Source organism: Podarcis filfolensis (assembly GCF_964270895.1).
Source record: "Podarcis filfolensis genome assembly, chromosome: 11".
NCBI classification, from domain to species: domain Eukaryota; kingdom Metazoa; phylum Chordata; class Lepidosauria; order Squamata; family Lacertidae; genus Podarcis; species Podarcis filfolensis.
Genome location: NC_139613.1, coordinates 58,433,227 through 58,456,483, shown reverse-complemented (window position 1 = coordinate 58,456,483; position 23,257 = coordinate 58,433,227). Strand labels below are relative to the sequence as shown.

The window sequence follows — 23,257 nt, the reverse complement described above, 5'->3', positions numbered from 1 at the left end:
AAACTGGACTGAAATGGATCTAATGCCGATGTTTCCTCCAGAAACCTACCAAGCTGTTCAGCAACCGCTCTCTCAATTACCTTACCCAGGTATGGAAGATTTGAAACTGGGCGGTAATTGGATAGGTCTAAGGGATCTAATGAAGTTTTCTTTAAGAGTGGACACACTACTGCTTCCTTCAGTTCCCCTGGGAATGTCCCCATGTCAAGGGACAAATTGATAATTTCAACCAGGGGGGTCCACGCAACATCTGGACACTCCCTAATCAGCCAAGACGGCACGGATCAAGGAGGCAGGTGGTGGGCCTACCAACTTGGAGGAAGTTAGTTGGGAAGGAGCCAGCGCATTCCAACATGCATTTGTAGCCCGATCCTTTTCAGGGCGGGGTGGTCTGGTTTCAAATAAATCTAGACTTCAGCTCCCTTTCTTCTTTCCCTAGAGCCGCAGGGCACCCTGCCTTCCCCCACCCCCTTTTTTACTCTTCTTGAAACGCTTTGCAGAGACCATAACTGCTCTGTCGGTGCAGGCGGGGCGGGCAAGGTGCCCAGCGCGGAGTTCGTCGTCCTCTGAAAGAGAACAGGCGCCCGCGGCTCTTCGGCTCCGCTGCCAAGGGGGAGTGGCGGCGGCGGCGGCGTCGCGGATCCAAGGTTGCCGCTGCCCGGACGAACCGCGAGCAGCCGCTCCAGCTGCCGGAGCCCCTGGAATGTTGCAATCTGCCTCCTGCCTTGCATCGCCTCTCTCCTGCGCCCATCCGGCCAATGGCTCGGCCAGACCCAAGCCGCTGGCCAATCGGAGCGTGGCAATTACCATACCGCGGCCCAAGGAGCCAATCGGAAAGCAGGCACGCTCAAGGTCGCTGGGCTTGGGAATATCCGGAGAGGCGGCTGAGCTGCAGCCCCACAAAGCCGGAGGGACGCGGAGGAAGCATCGCCCGGACCATGGACGCCCAGAAGCACGTGGCCAACTTCGGCGCGGGACCCGCGAAGCTGCCGCTGCCGGTACGTGCTCCGCGGGGGCTCAATCCTGCAGGCAAGATGCGCGAGGGGGGAGGATTTGCACTGCGCAGCCCGATCCTATGCATGTGCCTTCGGAAGCCCGTGTCGCCGTGGCTGCGGTCCTGTATTCACGTAACCATGGAAGCTGGCCAGGCTTGCTTCCGAGTAGGCTTGCGCTGTAAGTTGGAAGTCAGCCCCGCTCAACTTAAGGCTGCCCTTCCGATAACTGCGTTGGGGGTGCGCGCTTTTTGGTGCGCTCGGGACGGGGGTGATCTAGTTCGCAGCAGGAGCTGCGGATCGTTGATCAGGGAAGAGACTCCCTGAATCGGCATTCCACAGTGCTGAGAGATGTTGCAAAAGGGGCGTGCTTGTGTCCCCGTCCTCTCTACGCTGTTCTGTGAAAAGATCAACAGCTATTATACTGTGGAAGCGATATCTCCAAGGGGCAATTTGCAAGTGTTTGCTTGAAGTACAGAGGACATTCCCGCATTCTCCCGTCGGAGAGCTGCCTCGAGACGGGTGTTAGCAAGTTGTAACAAAGGAGGGATTTTGCATTCGTGGTTAAAGTGGAGCAAAGGGTGAGAAAGGCTGGGGCTTTTAAAAAGTGCTGTACAGGATTCTTGTCAAGTACGCTAATTAGCTGGCAAGTTCGCACTAGCTCGCCTCTTCCTATCTTCGTTTATCTTGCTGTGCTGGCGTCTTCTATTCTGGCAGTGAACTAAAGAGCAATTGCTAACGCCTTGCTCTTTCAGGTACAGTAGTAAAGGAGGGAATATGTATTTTTCGAGGCTGTCCCAGAACATCTGGCAATTCCCCCTCCTCTTTTTAACTCCCAAAGCCTTGTATTGGAAGAGTGCAAAGCACGTTTTGTCTCTGACTCCCACTCTCTTTAAAAGGACATATGTCTGTTTTAAAATGTCGAACCTATGCTCCCAGATCTATTATTGGTTACCCATTTTAACTTCCTATCGCTCCTAAACAAATGCTTTGCATGGCTTTTATTACAGGATAACGTTTTGTTGAGCTGTAACACAAGGGCCATTTCAGGGGTTTTAAGAACAGTACGCATTCTCTTTCTGTGGAGGTGTGTCCCAGCAGCTGTGGAAAAACTACCTAAATTCCCTCCTTCCTTGCTCCAACAGCTGTGAAAAGGAATATAGTTTGCTTAGTTTTTTTCCAGTTGAAAAAGCTACTAATATCAGAGCTCATGGAATAAAAATGCTTACCCCTTTTGTTTGTGCGTGGGGCTGGAATTAAAAGAACCCTTTGTTTACCACTGCTGAATAAATGCTTTGTGAACATGTAGGACAGAAAAACATTTGCAGATATCCTAGTTTAATGTCAGGCGACTGGAGAAACATATTTTATACAACATATGATAGTAATATGCTGACTGTAAACTCATCTGCTCAGAAAGTTACATCAGCATCTGTCTTGATCCAATCACATATGGGAGAGGTTTGGCTCCATCAGATATAAATTATTTTTCCAGCTTTCCATAAGAATTGCATTCCTAAGCGCTTTAGTTTAAAGCATTCTTGTGCATTGTTCTCTTTTGGACCTGGGAAGCTGCATGGACATAGCCGGGGGTGGGGGGATGGGCAGCTGCCCTGTCCTAATCAAGTAAATCAATAAAAATATTTAACTGAGGTTCTCCCTCCCCCCCAAAACATAAATCCTGGCTAAACCCATGGGAAGCTGTGAAGTTGTTGCTACTTTCTAAAAGACTGCTTTAGAAGTCTGCAGCAAACATTTTCATTTGAATTAATCTTCGTACATAATATTCTGATAGGGATGTGAACCTTGTGGTCCTCCAGATGTTGTGTGACTCCAACCCTCATAAGCCCCAGCCCATAGGGCCATGGAAGAAGATGAAAGCTGTAGTCCAGCAACAGTTAGAGAACCAGATTGCCCATCCCTAATAACATGAGTTGGATGCCTTTTCTAATCAAAGGATTGTGCATTAGTGTCTTATTGTTGTGCTGAATCTGATTAATCAGCTAGAAAGGAACTTTGATGTTCAATAGAACTTGTACCTAAACAATGGCTATTGAAAAATGCCTTTATTTTTCAGTGGTTTACTGGGAAAAAATGGTGCCCAGTGTTAGTAATGCCAGATCTGATCTGTCCAAAATGCCGTGCATGAAAATGATAAATTAGGTCATTTATTCCAGCAGTCTTTCACATCGGTGCAAAGAGAGAATGGCTCTGGATGCGAGGTGTTTTGTTAAGAACTCATTCCCAGTGTAGGACAGTGTACCTGAAACACTGAAAAATCTGTGATTGGCTGCTAAAACTTTAGCCATATTGAAATAACCATGGGCGACATTACACATGATCCGATCCTGTTGAATCTGTCTTTTTTAAAGTCTTTATAAGAATTCCTTTTTATAAGAAATATACAAGCTCAGAAAGCATAGCTCAAAAGTAGAAGGTGCATGCCCAGTGTGCAGAAAGTCTCTGGATGTGTTTTTGGTATCTCCAGTTCTACAATAGCAAAAGGAAAAAGAAACAAAAGGATTAGGTGATAGAAAACAACCTGGTATAATTATGTCTGCCCATGCTTGGATAACACATACACTTACAAATGATTCTATATAGTAACTAGGATTTGTGAGATTTGACACTGAAATGTCCACAATGATATCAAATTGATTTCTTTTGTAGGTATTGTTAGAAGCCCAGAAAGAGTTGGTGAATTATAATGGCCTTGGCATTAGTGTTCTTGGTAAGGCACTCTTACTTATTCTTGATGTCTTTTTAGCATTTGGAGCTTTTAATTGTATTTTATAATGAACACAACATGGAAGAGCTACGCATTTAAATGTAGGCATTCCCAGTTTGAGAATTATCCTTTCTGAAATATCTCTCCAACTTTTATCCCACCCTTGCACCAATGAGCTCTGGAAAGCAGATGTCTGAAGGGGCCAGGGGTGTTCATTTTCTCTTGAGAAACTGCAGTGGGTTCAGAGTCACCCAATGAACTTCATAGCTGATCAGGACTTTAAACTTTGGTCTTCCTGAGCCACCTGCAACACTCCAGCTACGGCTCTGCAACACCAGCTCTTGCTATTTCCCTTTCACTTTCCAGTGAAGTGAACTGAGGATCCAGCTACCTTTGCAGTTTCTACCCCCTATGGTACTGAAACAGAATCTGTCACCCTGGTCTAGCAGTTTCCTCAAGGGTGTAGGAGCTCTGATGTGCGTAGCTGTGCTGCCTGAAAAGAGTTCTCCATTCATTGCAGTGGAGGAAGCGGACATTTGCACACAGTTCCTGTACCCACTGACCTTCTATCTCCATTGAATAAATGTGAATTAAAAGATGGCAATCTTATAAAGCCAAATTTATTTTAGTGATACTAAAATATTTATATTATTTTAGTGAAATTTATTTTAGTTTGTCTTGTGTTGTTTCTGATATATTTATTTTGTTGCAGAAATGAGCCACAGATCATCTGATTTTTCAAAAATTGTCAAAGCAGCTGAAAAGTCCTTGCGTGAACTCTTGTAAGTGATCATTTTTATTCACATTCTAAAAAGCCTTTAATCTGAAGACATAGTAACTGTAGTACAGTTCCCACTCCATGTGTAATTTTTTTACAGTAAGTTCATCAAAGTGTCTGTTTTATTGATATGGACACAAGACCAAACACTTCGTGCTCCTGTTCTTAGAATGATTTGTTCCTAAAAGGTTGCCAGCAGGTTCGGTTATTGTTCTAATATTGTATTGGCAACTGCAAAATACATTTAATACTTGCAACTGTAGCACAGTACCATGGTGTGGCAATCACACAAGGTCCCTGGACGTTTATCGGTCTGTTGATCCCTGTGCCACCACTGTGTTTGCTTCCCCGCTGCCACCAACCAGTTACTCTCTTCCTATACCTTCCTAATACCCTCTGACTGATTATCTTAACTGTTTGACTGACTCCTCTTAACAAATTCTCTCACTCTTTCACACCAGACTAGCCCAACCCACAGACTTATCTTCTCTGTCTCTTCTAACTCCAGACTGTCTTCTCAACAACTCTAACTCTCTAAAAACCTCTCTGCTTAAAACTTATACACACTTAACTCTGCCCCCTGGGTTCCCATTGGTTAGACTTTACAATTAGTTAACCCTTTCCCTGTGAACCCAGTATGATGTCACACACATAGGAGGGCAAACGCCACACATGGTGGGTTAGATGAAGATACGGAATATTTGAGGGGGCCACTAGGTGGCGCATCGGAAGATGGCTGACAATAACATCTCTCCGACCCACACGAGGTAATTTGGAGACTATGATGGGGGTAATTAGCCTCCTTAACCCCCCCAGGATTGTGGGGGGGACGGCCCTTGCCTGCTGTGCCCGATACCACCCCCGAATTTGTGGGGGTGGGGGCACTAGGCACAAAGCCCTCCTGTGGGATTCCGGCACTCCTGGACGCCGTCCCTGATTCGCGCCGCTAGTTGCAAGCATCTTCAAAAGAAGCAATTTGGACGAGATAAATTGCACATGCTTCAAGGAAAAAGGGGAGTAAAGACTGCTGACAGAAGAGATCTCTGATAACAAGACAGGAATAAAGATACGTCAAGATACGGTATGACTGAGGGGGGAGGGGGGAAAAACCTGCCTTCCTTTTTCTTATGTGATTTAACAAGAATCCCCTCCCCTAATGAGTCAGAAACTAAGGACTTAAGCTGTGGATTTAAGGCTGTGTGGAGATAAACTTTCGAACCAAAGCAATGTTTCAAGATGAAGCTGGAAAGCTAAGAGTTTTGGAATGACGCAGTTAAAAATGCTGTCGCCATTTTGGGAGGCATTGTTGGAGCTCTTGGGTCTGGGAGGAGAAAGAGAGAAATAGAGTTGTTTACATATCGTGGATCAACTTCTCGGTGGGACTTAAGAGCGACAAATGCCAAATTTATGATGGAAAGAGCGATGTTATCTACGAAGGAGATATATGGAAACCATCTGGACTTAGTGGAGGAACGGGAAATCCACACAGGATTATTATTTTGCTTATCGGCTTAAGGAGACTAACAGAAGAGATCGTAAAGGAAAAATAGAAATTATATGAACAAGATATGATGTGGAAACACCAAGATAAGACTGGATAGAATTATGAATTTTGTTTGGACTGACTGGGACTGATTTGGACATTAACGCAGTAATAAGAAGATGATCTGAATCCCCCTTTGGATCTTGAAGTATGGGTTCCCCCAACAAAATTTAAAAATTTGGCTTTGTAATTTGGAATTTATGTGATGTGATTTAATTTGATGTGATTGGCCAGTTAATAAAAATTATTTTTTTAAAAAAGAAGATACGGAATATTTGCTCAAGTTTGCTCTGAAGAAGTCAAGAGTAGGCCTTCCTTTGTGGTGTTTTGCCAGCGGCTGTCCATGCTTGAAGACTGGAGCATGTGAAGTGTCTGAGATCCACAGGGCAGCCTAGAATTCTGCCTAGTATATCTGGGAGCGGGCTTCAAGTGATGCTTCACAGAATCCAAACAAGAAATGTCAAATAGAGTGCCGTATTTTTCGCTCTACAAGATGCACCAGACCATATGACGCACCTAGTTTTTGGAAGAGGAAAACAAGAAAAAAAATATTCTGAATCCCAGAATCCGGGACAGCCAGCAGGATCGCTGCGCAGCGATCCCCCTGGCTGTCCTGACTTATGGGATAGCCACGCGCAGCCTCTCCCGGGCAGGGGAAGCCTTCATCCCCTTGCCCGGGAGAGGCTGCGTGAGGCTAAGGCTCCCCCAAGAGCCGCGCTCCCTTTAAAGAGCGCGTGGAGCGTGTGTGCGGCTCTTGGGGGCTTTTCCCCGAGGAGGGAGAAGGGCAGCCCCGTGATCTCTTTAAAGGGAGCGCTGAGCAGAGCCTCCCGCCTGCATTCGCTCCATAAGACGCACACAAATTTCCCCTTACTTTTTAGGAGGGGAAAAGTGTGTCTTATAGAGCGAAAAATACAGTAGGTACTTTTTTGCATGTATCTGGATTGGTTATAAATTTTGACTTCCGCAGTTCATTCTGGAACAGCATTGTAAGATTCCTCACTCTGCTAAAATTTGTTCAGCAGCACCAAGCACACGCCTAGTTGATTATCTGTAATTTTGCATTGTCATCAGTCATCCAGCCACAGCACAAGGCTTTCTTCTTCATGTTGTATTAATGTGATTGGTCCAGTAGCAGCATTTATAGAGCTTCTGGAACTTAACAACTTAGAAGCATTTTTCTTATTTTCTTTGGAAGCTGAAATATGTAGACTATTATATCTAATGCTTATTAGTCTGACAGAGGGTTATACTGAAATACTGTGTATGTGTTGAAATACTGGATAGTAACTGTTTACAAATAATGTAAAACATCATTTTAACAAAAAAGTTTCATTGATCTATAACGGATATTTTCACCGGGGATCTAATTTGGAGAACAACAACTGTCAAATATTTTGAATCCTGAACTGATAGTATTGTTTCATTTTCCCGATACTTCTTTGCACAGAAATATACCAGACAACTACAAAGTGATTTTTCTCCAAGGAGGTGGATCTGGACAATTCAGTGGCGTCCCACTTAATCTTATTGGGCTAAAAGAAGCCAGGTGTGCTGATTATGTGGTTACAGGAGCTTGGTCAGCAAAAGCAGCCAAGGAAGCAGAGAAATATGCCAAAGTGAACCTTGTTCATCCTAAACTGTCTAGTTATACAAGTAAGTAAACTTGCAAACTTCAACGTTTGTGAAAGCTAAACTGTTGTATGTGCATTTTCTTTCCTGCTTACTGTTTCTGTTTTTTATAAAAACAAACTGTGTGTAATATTTACTACAATCCTAAAAAGAAATGGGTCACAAAGTATGAAAACTGGTTATCTCATTACCGAAATGCAGCCATTCTTATGATTTGGCCTGGATAGGAAGCTTTCGCTGCTGCTTCCTTGACCTTGACCTTGACCATCTTTCTTAATGGTCTTTTCAAAAACTGCCAAATTTGCACTGTTGGTACCTGTGAACCCCTTCATGCAAAACTAACCACTTCTGCACATTGCTTTTAGGAGAGGCTAAATCTGGGTGTTACACTCCCAGCTTGGCCCTCCCCCCTTCTGTGGGTGCATTACATCAAAGTTATTGGACCATGTAGGGGTAAAATTGTGCGTGGGAGAAAAAAGAAAACAAAAGTTTAGGGGCATGGGAAAATCAGTAGAGGGAGAGTGAGGATCAAAGCAGAAATGCAATTTGACAAGAGTGCTGGCCTGGAAGTACCCATGATGAAAAAGAATAGGGCAACTTGCTGTATCTCTGAAACACATCAACCAAATGCATGATGATATGGTGTGTCTGCTGTGCAGTGCATAAATTAGGGTTCTGCCCCCACTTTCAGGACAGCTTATGAGACTGTGCAAACATTAGGTAAAGGAAAGAAACCCCTGGACTGTTATGTCCAGTCAAAGGCGACTATGGGGTTCAGCGCTCATTTTGCTTGTGAGAATGATGGGGAGGGTTTTTTCAGTAAGCAGTGCAAGTAAATGCGTGTCTACTTGCAAGCAAGCCCTACTAGATTCAGTGAGGCTTACTCCCAGGAAAGCAGAAGTAAGTTCAGTTGAACTCAGTGGGGCTTCTGCATGCACAGATTCCACTTAGACCTCTGAGTGGGGAAGCAGATGCAACTTGACTAGTAAATCACTTAAAATACTCGTAAATTAGGGATGCAGGTGAGCCTAGGGCTTGCTGATCGGAAGGTCGATGGTTCGAATCCCCACAACGGGGTGAGCTCCCGTTGCTTGGTCCCAGCTCCTACCAACCTAGCAGTTCGAAAGCATGTCAAAGTGCAAGTAGATAAATAGGTACCGCTCCGGCGGGAAGGTAAACGGTGTCTCTGTGTGCTGCTCTGGTTTCTCAAGAAGCGGCTTAGTCATGCTGGCCACATGACCCGGAAAAACTGTCTGCAGACAAACATTGGCTCCCTTGGCCAGTAAAGCGAGATGAGCGCTGCAACCCCAGAGTCATCCGCGACTGGACTTAACTGTTAGGGGTCCTTTACCTTTCTTTTTTTTAAAAAACCTCTTAAATTAGTTGAAAATATATTAAATATATTATATTGAAGTTTATTTAATATTTCTATTGAATTTACTACTTCCTTAAATTTTAAGGCCCTCCACTGCCACAGGGAGCCTTGTCAAGGTCCTCTGCTGCTGCAGTGAAGTGCAGCACATCCTCCGCCACCATGGGGAGGTAGTATGGGACCTTCTGCTGCTTTGGGAAAGTGTGGCACACCCTCCGCCACTGTAGGGAGGTTGAAAACCAGATATCGCCCGGCCCTAGTGCCTAGTTGAGGAAGCCTGAATTATTATCTAAAGCACGACTGGTTAACCTGTGGCCTTTCAGTTGTTGTTGAACTACAATTCTTACCATTGAGAACCATTTGTTGTGCTGTCTGGGGCTGATGGGAAATGTAGTTCTTGATACATGTGTAGCTTATGCATGTCACCATGGGGAAAATGTCTGTAGCAGCAACTCCTACATTATAACACAGCCATTTGCAAATGCTGTGTTGGTGTTTGGGTGTGTGAGTAGCCTGTTAAGTTCACAAAATACATTGGCATCAATGAGGATTAGCATGCATCATGGAGATCAGGGTGGACAACTTATGGCTTACTAGATTTGCCGGATCCCAACTCCTATTAGCCTCAGCCAGCATACTAATGGTCAGGGATGATGGAAGTCATAGTCTAGGAACGTCTGAAGGGCCACAGGGGCCTCACCTAACTACCTTATTATGCTACAAAAGATTACTTTCTGGCTTGAATGTTGAAATGATTTTGAATGGTGTCTGTTTTTAGCATCTTGAAAGGACCTGGTATCCTGTTTGTTTAACACACTCTACTACTTCCATGATGAGAAAGTGTGGTGGGTGGTGGGTGTTTTTTCTCTTTTGTAGCCATTCCAAAAATGAATGAACTTTGCTGGCAAAGCAATAGAAATTTGTTGAACTAGAGTTGCTTTCAGAGTTCAATATTTAAAGGAAAGTTGTATCTCATCGGACTTCTGAATCTGCTAGCTGGGAAATATTTCCATTGTTTCTGTCTCTGTTGTCTTACCTGCTTCAGAAATTCCTGATCCAAGCACTTGGAACCTTAACCCCGATGCCTCTTATGTCTACTATTGTGCAAATGAGACGGTTCATGGTGTGGAGTTTGACTTTGTCCCTGATGTTGGAAAGGCAGTGTTAGTGTGTGATATGTCATCCAATTTCCTCTCCAGGCCGGTGGATGTGTCTAAGGTAAAGTTCCAAAAGGGCAGTTTGTTCCTTTGCACAGAGTAACGTGATATCTCAAACCTTGGTTTGCTCAAGCTGATTCGTGTAATGCTATTACTCACTTGTTCAATGAGCATGACTAAATTTGATCCATTAATTTCAATAGGTCTGCTCTGAGTAAAACATATTTAGGATCACATTTAGTTATCACATGAGAAGGGCCTCCTGAGAGTATTTCACTTTCAGTATATGCATTGTTAAGTGATTTAGCTTGCTAATGTTTCACAGCAGTGATCTTTTCCTTTATTTGTGTGTATAGGAACATACACCAGTATGTGTTCTGCTTATACAGTCATACCTCGGAAGTCAAACAGAATCCGTTCTGGAAGTCAGTTCAACTTCTGAAATGTTTGACCTCCAAAGCACGGCTTCAGGTTGGCTGCAGGAGCTTCCTGCAGCATATCGGAAATCACGGAAGCCCCGTCAGACATTCGGCTTCCAAAAGAATGTTTGTAAACCGGAACACTCACTCCTGGGTTTCTATTGTTTGGGAGCCAAAATGTTCGACTCCCAAGACGTTTGGGAGCCGAGGTACGACTGTAATGTACAAATGAGTACATGGATTTAATATCCATTTCCCCTTTCTTTTCTCCTCCCCACTTCCAATGTCAAGTTTGGTGTAATCTTTGCTGGTGCCCAGAAGAATGCAGGCTGTGCTGGAGTTACAGTGGTTATAGTACGTGAGGACCTGATTGGCTTTGCGCTCAAAGAGTGCCCAACAGTGTTGGACTACAAAGTGCAAGTGGAGAACAGCTCACTATACAACACTCCTCCGTGCTTCAGGTAATTTTGCCACAGTACAATATCCTTCATTTTGCTAATTACTCGGAAGTTTACTATACAGAGCAGAGGTTAGGAATGTCCAGTCTGTGGGCTAAATTAGGCCCACCAGGCCTCTCCATTTGGCCCCCAAGGCCATTTTGGCGAAGCCGTGCCCACCTGCCCTATACTAGATAAAGACATGACTGGGCCAAGTGGAAGTTTGCAGACATCTGCAAATGGTGCGCAGTGCTTTGCAAACTCTGACAATCAGCTGATGATTGCATAACGCCATGCATGGCGTTTTGCAAACCACAGTGATCAGCTGATTGCTGCTGATTTGGTGTACAGTGCTATGCAAAAACAGGTTATCTAATGTCATTGTGATGTCAGGCTTTGGACAGGTGGCTGTCCGAACCCACTGGATAAGGGGGATAAATAAAGCTACTTCAGAAAATAAATGTTATGTCTCAGTGACATAACCAAATTTTTCCAATGAAATAAAATGTCAGGGTGGTATAAATTTTAGCAGAGTTCCTGCTTTTCCTGAATTGGTCCTCAGCAGGACTGACTACAGACTTGAAGATACCCTTGACATAATGCTTTCTTTGGACTTCGTATTCTGCTGGCAGATAGGCTTACACAGCAGTACTGGCTAATTCTTTGTTGTGTCCTGGATGTAGTGTCACATTGCAGCACTGTGCGAAAACTGCAAAGATGGTCATGGCAGTGCCAGGTCTGCTTCTGATCATGGTCTGAATTGAGCCGAGAAATTCTCTGCCCATAGTTTCAGTCCTTTCCACTGCCTACACGCATCTCTTGACTTACCTGTTTCAAGCTGAACTGGCTCAGGTGATTATTTGCCCAGACCAAAATCCCAACCAACAACCATGCCTTTTCCATTTTAATTGTCATCTAGGCATCATGGTTACTAAATGGAATTTAATTAGCAGTTCTGGATGCAAACAAGGCAAAACTGAATAAAGGGTTACTCTCTGTGTTTCTGAATTGCTGACAGCAGTGAAGTTGTGCTTTTGTTAGTAGGGTAATTAGGAGTTAATAGTTACTCAAGAGGTGAGTGAGTGTATGTGTGACTACTGAACCAAATACTCTTCAGATCTACTGTGTGAGCACATGAATTATGTGAATGGAAAATTTTAGTTATGCAAGCAGATCCTACAACTTCCTTCTGTAATGGGTTAGGAGTATAAAACAGGCATTTCAATTTTTTCAGGCATTTAAATCCCCATTTCTAAAGGTCTGTTTCAACTTCATAGGATGTACCGATGGAAAAATGTTATGAATGTTACCTTGCAAGGTGGAGAAAAACCATATCAGATGCAGGAGTTCAAACAGATCTCTTAGTATTTAATTGTGCAACATGTGTCTACCACGTACAATAGGCTGGTGCCCCCCCAACCCTTTTCCATCACTAGAAGTTTCATACAGATTTTATTCACACATGCCAAAAGTTACTTATTCGATAGTTAGTGTTGGCAGTGTTCTGGAATGTATGGAGTATTTTAGCTTTATTTCAAATAATTTTATATTGCCTTTTAACTAAACATTTTCAGGGGGGGTTTACAACCCCATCAGAAAAGCACCATTTCCTTCTCCCTGACAAGCCCAACACAAACATTGCAAGGATTTTAAAATTTGGAAATATGGCTATGCCATATAACATGATTGGTTGTTTCTGTCTGGCTAAACAGAAAAACCAAGAAAAGCTTCTCTGCGAAGACAAAAGGGGGTGTGGTGGAAGGGAAGAACGCATCATTATTGATAAAGTACCCTATTTGACCAGTGGTGAGTTTTGCATCTATTGGTCATTTTTGGTGCCTAGTTTAAGTCCTTCCCCATTACATTATTCTAGTAACCTGAGTATGGAGTGAAAGGTTTACATGCATGGAAAATAATTTCAATTAAGAAAAACTGAATTCTCCTTGAAGCCATAACTGCTAAATTATCAGTAGCTTGCATAATAATTGTATACTGTAGTAGGGACATAAAACTCACGGCAGACAATTGCAAACTTTTAAACTTCATTTTTTCTTATATATTTGTAAACTAGTTACCCATTTTGTATAACATTCCATATTTACAGTGCTGTAAAATTTGTAACCTGCAAGTTGGCTGGATGTTTCTGCCTTGTGTTTGCTTCTTGAAAACAACATGTGTCTTGCAAGAGATTGACCAAACTCTCTTTCCTTTTTTCGGTAATTCTGACTGTTTCTCTTTCTTCTCTGTGCAGCCGTTAGTTGGCTGGGGACCTGACCTGAATGTCCATGAGCTGCTGTAGTGAAGCACTGAATTAAATTATTCCAATACGGATCGTTTTAACCTCTTGCCAAAAGGAGTCCTGGCTTCCTGACGTTAATCTGCTGCATGAAGATTAACAGTGCTCCCCCCCCCCCCGGGGGAGAAATCGCATTTCCTAGCTACATGGATTTCCCTGATATTCAAATCTATGACTAAACCTGCTTTGGGGATGGCATGGAAGCTTGCTATGTGGCTTTTAAAGTGGGTCAGTCTATTACGCCCCCTGCCCCCACTTATTTAGTGAGTGTATTTTTGTGGATCATAAAGGCTTATGTGAAATCCAGTACAGGATATAATGAACCGGTACCAAACTAGCTCATACAGGAATTCTCTGAGTGTGGGACACTTTTACAACAGGTGTGCAAATGTACAGAGAAAGAGTGATGTGGAAATGGAACAAAATAGCTAAGGAACAGGAATGTTTTATATTTTAGGCTTATTGTCTGCCAAAGACTTGTGCTGGTTTGTGTTCTGGCATCAAAGTCTGTCCTTTTGTCTGGAAGGTGGATTAGAGCCCCCCATACCAGCTTCAACACAATTCACGCTCCACATTGGAACACTGATTTCTGGGCGTTCTCTGCTTCCTTAATGCTCATGGCTTTTGTGTAATGTGCTGGAAATGGGGCATGTATCTGAGTGACTTACAGATTTGTGTGATTCTGGGACCAAATCCAGGCACTGGCATAATGGAAGCTTTACAAATAAAGGGCCCACGATCCTGCTTCCAAAGTAGTGATCAACCAGAAGGTCCCTGGAGAAGGCAGGCAGCTTAGAAGGACACTTCTGCATGCCAGTTGAGTAGGGTAAATGATGCTTTTCTGCACATGGGGACAGTAAAAGATCAGATGACTTGGGTGAGCACTGTGAGATGCAGTTGGCTCAGGCTATTTGCTTACAATAAGCACTGTTGATTTAGCAATAATCCAGCTTGGTTCAGTAGGAGCAACTTCCTAGTTAGCTGAGAATCTGAGTTGGGAATCTCTGCCTTGAATTCACAAGGTAGTCTTGGGTCAACATTATCCCTCAGCTCCCCACCTGTAATATGGAGATGATGCTATTCATCTCCCTTGCATTCAAAATGGCAATCCTTACAAACAACACTGTAATGTACTTTTAACAGTCTTGAGCACTATTTGAATGCTTAATATTAATAGTAGTTATAGTAATATCTAGGATTATGGCTATTAGCTTTTTACAAGCAGTTTAGTATGCAAAGTGACATCCATGGGAAATACCTGTGATCAAGCAGAATTCTCTCTTTGTAGCTAAAATCACAGACAATGCTTTGCATTCTGATTTTCATTCAGTAGCTGTCTTTGGAAAAGTTTGTCAAAGGCTACATGAAAGCAGCAGGACAGAATTGTTCATACTGGCTAGTGCAAAAAAGAACAGCTCAAGGTGTAAAGGTTTAAGTTATTTTAAATAGGAAATAGGTTTGATGAAAATGTTAATGCTGTCGTATCAACAGGAGGCCAATGCCAGCAATATCTTTCGCAAGTTTGAATGGCTTCTCCGCCACTTGAGCCAAGATCCTTTAATTTGACCAGCATTTCACAACTGGATCTCTTGTTGGTTAGACCATAATTTCAGCAGTCATGACAGGGCCAATACAGATGAAGAAACAATGGGAATTTTCAATTTTGCCCTAGCATTATATCTACAACCTCCAATTGTCTCTACGGTATTGTGTTCCCAGAGCCCTGTTAACCAGCAGCTAGATTCTAACTAGAATACAAAGTATTATATAGGAAGTTCTCTTGCTTTGGCTGACAGGTTTCACTTGCCGTAAAATGATGTTTTGCCTTTTTGCATGTGATTTGGCTTGCTTGCTTGCACTGTTTGAAACAGGATGCCTGCTGACACCTTGGCATGACGCACTTCTGGTCTTCATGGGGCATACCAATTTAGATTAGGTACTGGGTGCATTTTTGAGTGTATGCATTGGGGACAGATGGCTCTGTCTCTTCCCTGTCCCCCAACACACTCTCTTGTTGGTTTTACTTCTCTTCTATACCATTTAAGCAAAACTTGCTGTTTCTGTTATTGAGACATGAACATAGCATTGCAAATAATCCGTGCCTCTTCTCTTTTGATTCCAGTATCTATATCACAGGCTTGGTCCTGGATTGGGTAAGAAACAATGGCGGAGCTGCAGCTATGGATAAGCTTAGCCAAATGAAGTCACAGATGATTTATGATATTATTGATGGATCCAGTGGATTCTACGTGTAAGTTGTCCTAACTTTTACCGTTGTTACTGTGCGGTGCTATCTCAGAGGACTTCGTCTGTATAGGACTTTACCAAATCTTCCACACAAGCATTTGTGGAAAACTAGCATTTGAGTGAAAAAGCTTGTAGCCTTGCTTTCTCCCAGGAGCGGCAGCTTCTGGGTGTGTGCATATTGCGAGAGGACTATGCCATGCTAGAAATCACATGCTTTGATGGTACATTATCTGTAATATTCTAGTTACAGGTAGGTAGCCGTGTTGTTGAAACAAAATAAAAAAAATTCCTTCCAGTAGCACCTTAGAGACCAACTAAGTTTGTTATTGGTATGAGCTTTTGTGTGTGCATGCACACTTCTTCAGATGCGCACGAAAGCTCATACCAATAACAAACTTAGTTGGTCTCTAAGGTGCTACTGGAAGGAATTTTATTTTATCTGTAATGTGTTTACCTTCATCCTACCCATTTCATAACTTCTAGCTTGTTAGTTCCATTTAAGTGAGATTATAGCCAGGAGAAACTTATTTTCCCCCATGGCAGCTAATATGGTTTTTGCCTGTGGCCGGCCAGCTGTTTAGGAATTCACAACAAAAGTTGTGGCCATTATTATGATGCAGTTGAGCTGTATGCATCTTATCAGTACGTACTGCTGTATTTTGTGCCATGCTTTTTGACTGGAGGCTGTTTACCTGTGAAATGCCACCTAAGCAATGAAGTGCCTTACTGGGCAGAGCAAAATGTGAACAGCTTTTCAGTGCGCCAAGAATCTTATTTCATCATGCAAACTTGCTACAGTTTGTTTGCATTGCGTGTCTCTGCTGTATGCTGGTGTGAAACAGTGAAATTGTTTTTTAAATGTAGAGTGCCTGTTTGTTGACTCCTTTCAACCACAAACAGAAGTGGCCTAAATTATTTAATACCCATTCTCCTTTTCAAGTGTGAATAGTGCTTTGCTATCAAATTGTGGCAATTGGCTTTTATGCATGTAGATGGCTTAGAAGTCTATTTGGGCATTCAGTGATATATAAACTAAATAATAATAATAATAATAATATCACACGGGCTTCAGAGTTCTTGTGGTTGAGATTGTGCTGCATCAGTTGAGCCAACTGCAGGTTTGCTTGTGGCTTCTTGGTAATTGTAGCTGCAGATCTTTTGTTGAATTTCTCCTGGATTTGATGAGAATTAGGTGGAAGACGAATTTAATATAAAATGATTTGCAGTACGTTCTCCTTCCAGTCAAGCAAAAGAGTCCTTCAGCTGTGCCTCTTGCCACTCTCTCCCCAGTGTGGTGCTGCTGCCTTTCTGTGCATCTGGGAAAAACAAAAGCTTCATTGGCTTTCGCCAGCTAGAGGAGCCTGTAGTGGAAAAGCACATTTCTTGTGCTTAAAAAAATGTTTATTTCATAAAATTTTATATACCACTTGTTTGTAGAAAACAGCAAAGCAGTTTAATTTTGAAAGGCGACCTGCCAGCTTCATGTATTATTTTCCCTTGGTGCTTATTTAAAAGTTGTTCAGACACACACACACACACACACACACACACATGATTCAAGCATCTTTGGCAGGTGTGTTGAAGATCTTCACACATGGGGACACATAGTCTTCTCACATGCCAAATGAACACCTGCCAAGTGTTCAGGAGCAGGGGCATGGCTGTTGCCCATGATGGCGCATGTCTAGCCTTTGCAAACGCCTCCATGCATTCTTTCAGCATAAAGGGATGAGGTCATCTGACACTTCCCCATGTAATTTCCATGTAATTATCTTTCAGGTAGCCCTTTGGAGTTTGCAAGTAGAACTGATTTCTGTGGCTGACAAAAGATTATGTCACTTAGAAACATAGGGTGGTAGTCCAAAAGTAGACGTCCAAAAAGGAATGAACACGGCTATGTTAGGCCCATTAATTTCAATAGGTCTGTTCTGAGTAAAACTTAGTTGAATACCACCTACAATTTAGTTCATTAATATGTACTCATTTGATAACAAGCCAAAATATGGCTGTAATCATATTTCTGTGAAATTTTCAGGTGTCCTGTGGAGAAGAAGAGCAGGAGCAGAATGAATGTTCCTTTCCGGATTGGCAGTATTAAGGGCGATGAGGCCCTGGAAAAGAAATTCCTTGATCAAGCTATAGAAAACAACATGCTATCCCTAAAAGGGCATAGGTAAGAGAGAAGTCTGTGAAGAAGCTTTGGCTGAGGTTGAGTTACAATGTGACGGAAAGAGCAGTAGGAATTGAACACACAAAAATGAGAGGCATTGTCATTTCTCAGAACTGTGAAAAAATACAGGTTGTATTAGTGCTGAAGCTTAGCTGTGCTTCAGTGCTGTCTGAAAAATCCCTTATATGTGTGACTGCACAATTTTATAGATATTTTTCAGTTTTTAAAAACTGAAGAGCCGTGTGATAAACAAACCAATTTTTATTTAAGTTTCAGTTTAGAGTCTGGATGCCCAAATTGCCAATGAATTAAGAGTCCATGAGCAGAAATGCCTTATTTGTGTATGATATTTATAGTAAATATTTGACTAAGGTGATAAGTACTGTCACCATTTCCCCAATCTGCTACTGCTTAAGCACCTATTTTGGCCATTGGTCATCTACCAATCTAGTCCAGGGTTTCAGATGGAAGACTTCTCCACCCCCATCTGGAGACACACGGAATTGAACCTGCAACCTGCTGCATGCAAAACATGTGCTTTACCTCTGAGTTAGGGTCCTTGGCTTCTTGGCCTTTGAGTGATGCCTACCAGCCAGGAATCACGTAATACTGTGCTTTGTGGTCACCTGGATTTGGCTATCATGCTCATGTTCTGTTTCCTGGTTTCTCTCAAGCATCTGGTTGACCATTGTGTATGCTGGACTTGATGGGCCATGGGCCTGATCCAGCAAGCTTTTACATTCCGTAGACCCTTCCATTTTGTTTTGTAGAAAAGCTCAAATGCTGATATAAACGTTTCTGAAAATTTAGTTTCCTTCCAGCTCAGCCCTAATTATTACATAAATGAAGTTCTCTTCTTTCACAGTCCTGAGAAAATACAGTATCTTGGTCATTCCTTTTAGTTCACTGTTGGAGTTGTATCTCCCCACCCCTGTCTTGTACTGGGGCTGGTCTTCCTGCCTCCCGCTTTCCTCTTGGCATCTGGTGTGGTGATGCTTGCAAGGTGATGCTTCAAAATAAATCTGTCACTCTGGTCTAATTATTGCTCCCCTCATGCAATCTCAGACTCACAGTTCTTCTGTTCATGCACTCTTGGAAGAACAGTATGAGGAGACTTCAGTTTGTATGCATCTAAAGCATTGCTAGCTAAAGCATTGCTGTCTTTAGAAACGATCCATTATTCTCAACAAGATGTGCATGCCTCTTGTTAGCACACACCAGCCTTCCCCATCCACATGTTACTCGACTCCAGCTCCCATCAGCCAGCTGCCAATGTGGCCAGTGGACAAAAATGGTGGGAATTACGGTCCAGCAGCATCTGGAAGCAACAGGTTGGTATAAATTGAGGGTGGGCAACCTCTAGACCTGGAGACCAAATGTGGCCCTCAAGTATTAAAGGTTTTATGATCTCTGGCTCATAAATCCAGTGGTCTAGCAACACTTCCGCTTGTAAAAGGTAAAGGACCCCTGGATGGTTAAGTCCAGTCAAAGGTGACTATGGGGTGCAGTGCTTATCTCGCTTTTCAGGCTGAAGGAGCCAGCGTTTGTCCACAGACAGCTTTCCAGGTCATGGGGCCAGCAGGACTAGACTGCTACTGGCGCACAGAGGACCGCAACAAGTGCCAGAGCACACAGAAATGCCATTTACCTTCCTGCTGCAGCAGTACCTATTTATCTACTTGCACTGGTATGCTTTTGAACTGTTAGGTTGGCAGAAGGTGGGACAGAGCCCAAGAGGCTCAGTGGTTTAGACCACAGTGCCACCTGCGTCCCATCACTTCCGCACTTCCGCATGTGCCAGCCTTTAAACCAGCAGAGAAAACAGCGCAGCTCCTTCCCTGGAAGCACATTGAGGGTTGGTTGCACATAAGGGGCAATAAAATACGCATGGAAGCAATAAAAAAATCAGTGAAGTAAGACATTTACTTGAGCAGGTTGCAATATGCAGCATTTACTTCATCTCGATAGAACAAAGGTACATTTAAAGTCCAAACAAGAGTCTCTGTGCTCTGCATGTTGCCGGTAAGAGAAGAAAAGCAAGACTGGTTAAAACCAGCTCTCTGGGTCTCCTGTAGGAACTGCACATGTCCAGAAATAAGTTCCCACAGTCAGTATCTGCTTTGGTAGACTAAACAATCTGTGAAAACTGCTTTTTGAATCTTCTTTCTGTTTCTGGAAATGAATGGCTCTCAATCATTCACCCCAACATCCAGGTCTCTCTATCTGCCCTTCAGGACTTACCACTCCACATTCGGTCTTTAGCTGCCACGCCGCCTTTCCAGGTCATGTTCGCCACTGTCCCTGATTCACAACTTCATTGAGTGCTTTTGCCTTGCCAGAATGTTCCCTTGTACTCTGATAAGACCTCTGGCTTGCGTAGTGGAGGACAGAGTGGGGGGTGTGTAGAAACTGGCCTGCTGTTCAGAGGTAGAATGTACACTGGAGGCTCCGCCCACTTTTGCCTCTGGCCTTGCTCACCACTGGCGTCTTTTCCCAAAAAGGCTTGCCCAGAAAGGAATGCAGCCTTTGGGCTGAAGGAGGTAACTTTCCCTTTGATATAAATGAATGTTCTGGACTACAAAAAGAATACAGTGCACTGGTGAAACTGGGGGACGCCCCAAATGTACTGTTTCCCTGCATTTCCCCTTATTCTTTCAGATCTGTGGGAGGAATCCGTGCTTCTTTGTATAATGCTGTGACAAGAGAAGATGTTCAGAAGTTAGCAACATTCATGAAGAGCTTCATGGAGAGGCATCGGTCATGAACTCGAATTAATTAGTGTTGCCCCTCTTGGAAATAAAAGTGTAATGAATTGGAAGCTGGTGGAAATATTTTATATACTAAAACTTTCAATACCACAGTCAAATTTTGGAAACCAATAAAAATCCCAGTGTCTCTTGCATCTGCCCAATATTCAAAGCGGTTTTGGCTGTAGAAGATCCAGGCTTGCTTGTCCCTGTACTTTGAGAATTGACTCCAGTGTTTTATCACAGTCCCTAGAGGTATGCAGTTCATTTGGTCTTTTTAAGTGGCTAGGTAGGGAGATAATTCAGCAGCCTGAAATAAAATAAAATGTACTGAGGATAGAGGTAAAAACATAGAAAATACATTTTGGGGGGTTACAATCAAATAATATATCTTATTCTAATTGCTCCTCCTAAAAACCTTGCAGTTTTTGCTGTCACCTTATCATCTTGATCTGCTAAAAGAAATGACACAGTAGCAATGGTTGAGTGACCTTGGCAGGGACAACAATAGAGGGGTGGTGGGTTAGAGGGGTCGTAGAGATTAGTACTGCATACATGGCAACTCTCTGAAATTGTTGTTCTCAGTGTAAGGGATCTGACAAACAATCCCATCTTATGTAAAATATTTCCCCTGGTGCCTGTTTGTTACATTTTCCTGAGGTTAGTCTCCTCCTTAAGAGTGCCATGTGCTTAGTATGGTAAGCAAAGTTAAATACAGTGGTACCTCTGGTTACGAACGGGATCAGTTCCAGAGGCCTGGCCATATCCTGAAAATTTCGTAACCGGAGGACCGCTTCTGCGCACATGTGCGGCGCCACTGAGCGCTTCTGCGTTTGCCGTGGCCGTAACCCAAAGATTCTGTAACCTGGAGGTTACGTAACATGAGGTACCACTGTATTTAGATAATATTCAATGGGAACAGATTTTATATGTTTAATAATTCCAAGTACACCTCACTAGTGCCTAAGGGAATTACTCGCAGTCATCCTTTGTTAACATCAGGCCTTTGTTTTTGAAGCAGGAAGCCTGTTAAGTTTTGCTGACTTTGACCATGGAATTGTTAAACGCACACCTAACTATACTGTCGTGCAGTTCCATCCTCTGCTTTTAAAATACTGAACTACTTCTGACTTAAAGACATTTACATTTGGCACCCTTCCATTTTACAGCACAGAAACCAAAATCACTTTCTTTCCCTGTTCCCTCCTGCCTGTTTTGAAACCAACATTGCCTTCATGTTCACAAGATCCCACACAATTCCCCCCAATGAACGTTTTTGTTCAGGGGCCATGTCACACCCTTTGTGCCTTCTTGGAAGATGCACTTGCAGCAGGAGGAGGCCTTGCCTGTTCAGGAACCGAGGAAGCTTCCTTTCCCGAGTCAGACCATTGCTCCCTCCAGCTCAGCATTATCTGCACTTTCTGGCAACAGGTCTCTGGAGTCTCAGGCAGTCTCAGCCCTACAGGGACACGCCTGGGGTTTGAACCTGGGACCTTCTGCAAGCCAAGCAGATGCTCTTCCACTGAGCATGACCTCACCCCTTTGCTTATCATACATAATTCTGTTGTGGTTTTTCAAATGACCTGTACAGAGATTGTGTCCATGTAGGACACAACTGTCGTGTATGAAATGGCCAACACTCTTAACTTGCGAAAGGAAGGTTCAGTTTATCGTCCCCTTGCATTCTATTTCATATTCACTCTCTGGTATAACTTACCCATCTGCCCAATAATGTTTCCCTTAAAAATAAATTTTAACCAAAACTGTTTATTTCTCAAAAACTACATTCATTAGATCATGGCATATTTTTTTTAAAAAAGTTCCTTTAGCTGTTTGTTTGTTTTTAATGAAATAACATTGTTGATAGAATTTGGCCACCTGATCAGTTCGTTTCTCAAGATTGGATTTCTTAAAGCCAAGGAGACAGTTAGCAATTTCTTGTACGATTTCATGTACACTTTAATAAAATCATCATCATAACATTAAGAACAACCCTTTTCCTGGAGTTTTTACTTAAAAGTATGTGGGTCAAAATAGAAGAAAGTGTCCTCTCTACTTTGTTTAAAATAACCAAGTTTTTCTTTGTGTATACTAAATTGAAAAATAATAAAAGTCTTTTAAAGTATCACTGGTGAATTTGATGTTGTTTGTTTTAACTCTGAAAACTCAAAATGGGATGTGAAACTATTTTTGAGAGACTTTTTTTAAAACCTACCTCCTGAAGTTTTAAATCTGTTCAAAAGCACTTTATGTGAATCTGCTACCTCAGTTCAGCGGTGGACTAGTAAACTCTCATATTTGCACATAGTCTGGATATTGCTTGGTTCAGGCTTAGCCAAAGTGGTTCCCATCAGATGTTGCTGGACTCCAGCTCCCATCACCAACATGACCATTGGTTAGGAACAATGGAAGCTGGAGGGCACCAGGTTGGTTACCCCATTAGCATTATATTCTCAATTAAGCTCCACAGTCCCAATATGTAATCTGCTTTCAAATACAAACATTTAAACAGTCCTATACGTAGTTATTCAATCTAGTCTGAAGGTCCATACTACTTTTTCTCCTGCAATATCCAGCTGCCCTTTTAAATACTAGTATTGATGACCACCACTGGATGGATGTGAGCTGAATAGACAGGTTGTGAGAATTCTGTATGTATATATTCACTTTTATTACAAGATCCCAGTTCTTTTGCTTTCGCCAGTGGCTGCATTGGCATGTCACGCTAAACAAGCCATGGCT

The 23,257-nt window shown here is 42.9% G+C and overlaps 1 protein-coding gene and 1 long non-coding RNA gene across 2 annotated transcripts; one reads left to right on the top strand and one right to left on the bottom strand.

Annotated features, from left to right (window-relative positions):
• Positions 1-844: 844 nt before the first annotated feature.
• Positions 845-22,640, top strand: PSAT1 (phosphoserine aminotransferase 1). Its single transcript, XM_083577056.1, has 9 exons — positions 845-998; positions 3,663-3,723; positions 4,433-4,502; positions 7,489-7,694; positions 10,088-10,260; positions 10,910-11,079; positions 15,474-15,602; positions 17,634-17,771; positions 20,427-22,640. The coding sequence occupies exons 1-9, from the start codon at positions 939-941 to the stop codon at positions 20,530-20,532; spliced, it is 1,113 nt and encodes a 370-aa protein (XP_083433182.1). The 5' UTR covers positions 845-938; the 3' UTR covers positions 20,533-22,640.
• LOC310745145 lies at positions 13,465-15,467 on the bottom strand. The gene is made up of 2 exons (XR_014539983.1): positions 13,935-15,467; positions 13,465-13,901 (listed from the first exon to the last, which is right to left on the bottom strand). It is a non-coding gene; the product is annotated as an uncharacterized lncRNA (long non-coding RNA).
• Positions 22,641-23,257: the final 617 nt, after the last annotated feature.

Coding starts and splice junctions, on each gene's coding strand:
- PSAT1 (XM_083577056.1), top strand. CDS start 939: ATGGACGCCCAGAAGCACGTGGCCAACTTCGGCGCGGGACCCGCGAAG. Junction 999..3,662: donor CCGCGAAGCTGCCGCTGCCG/GTACGTGCTCCG, acceptor TTTCTTTTGTAG/GTATTGTTAGAAGCCCAGAA. Junction 7,695..10,087: donor TAAACTGTCTAGTTATACAA/GTAAGTAAACTT, acceptor TACCTGCTTCAG/AAATTCCTGATCCAAGCACT.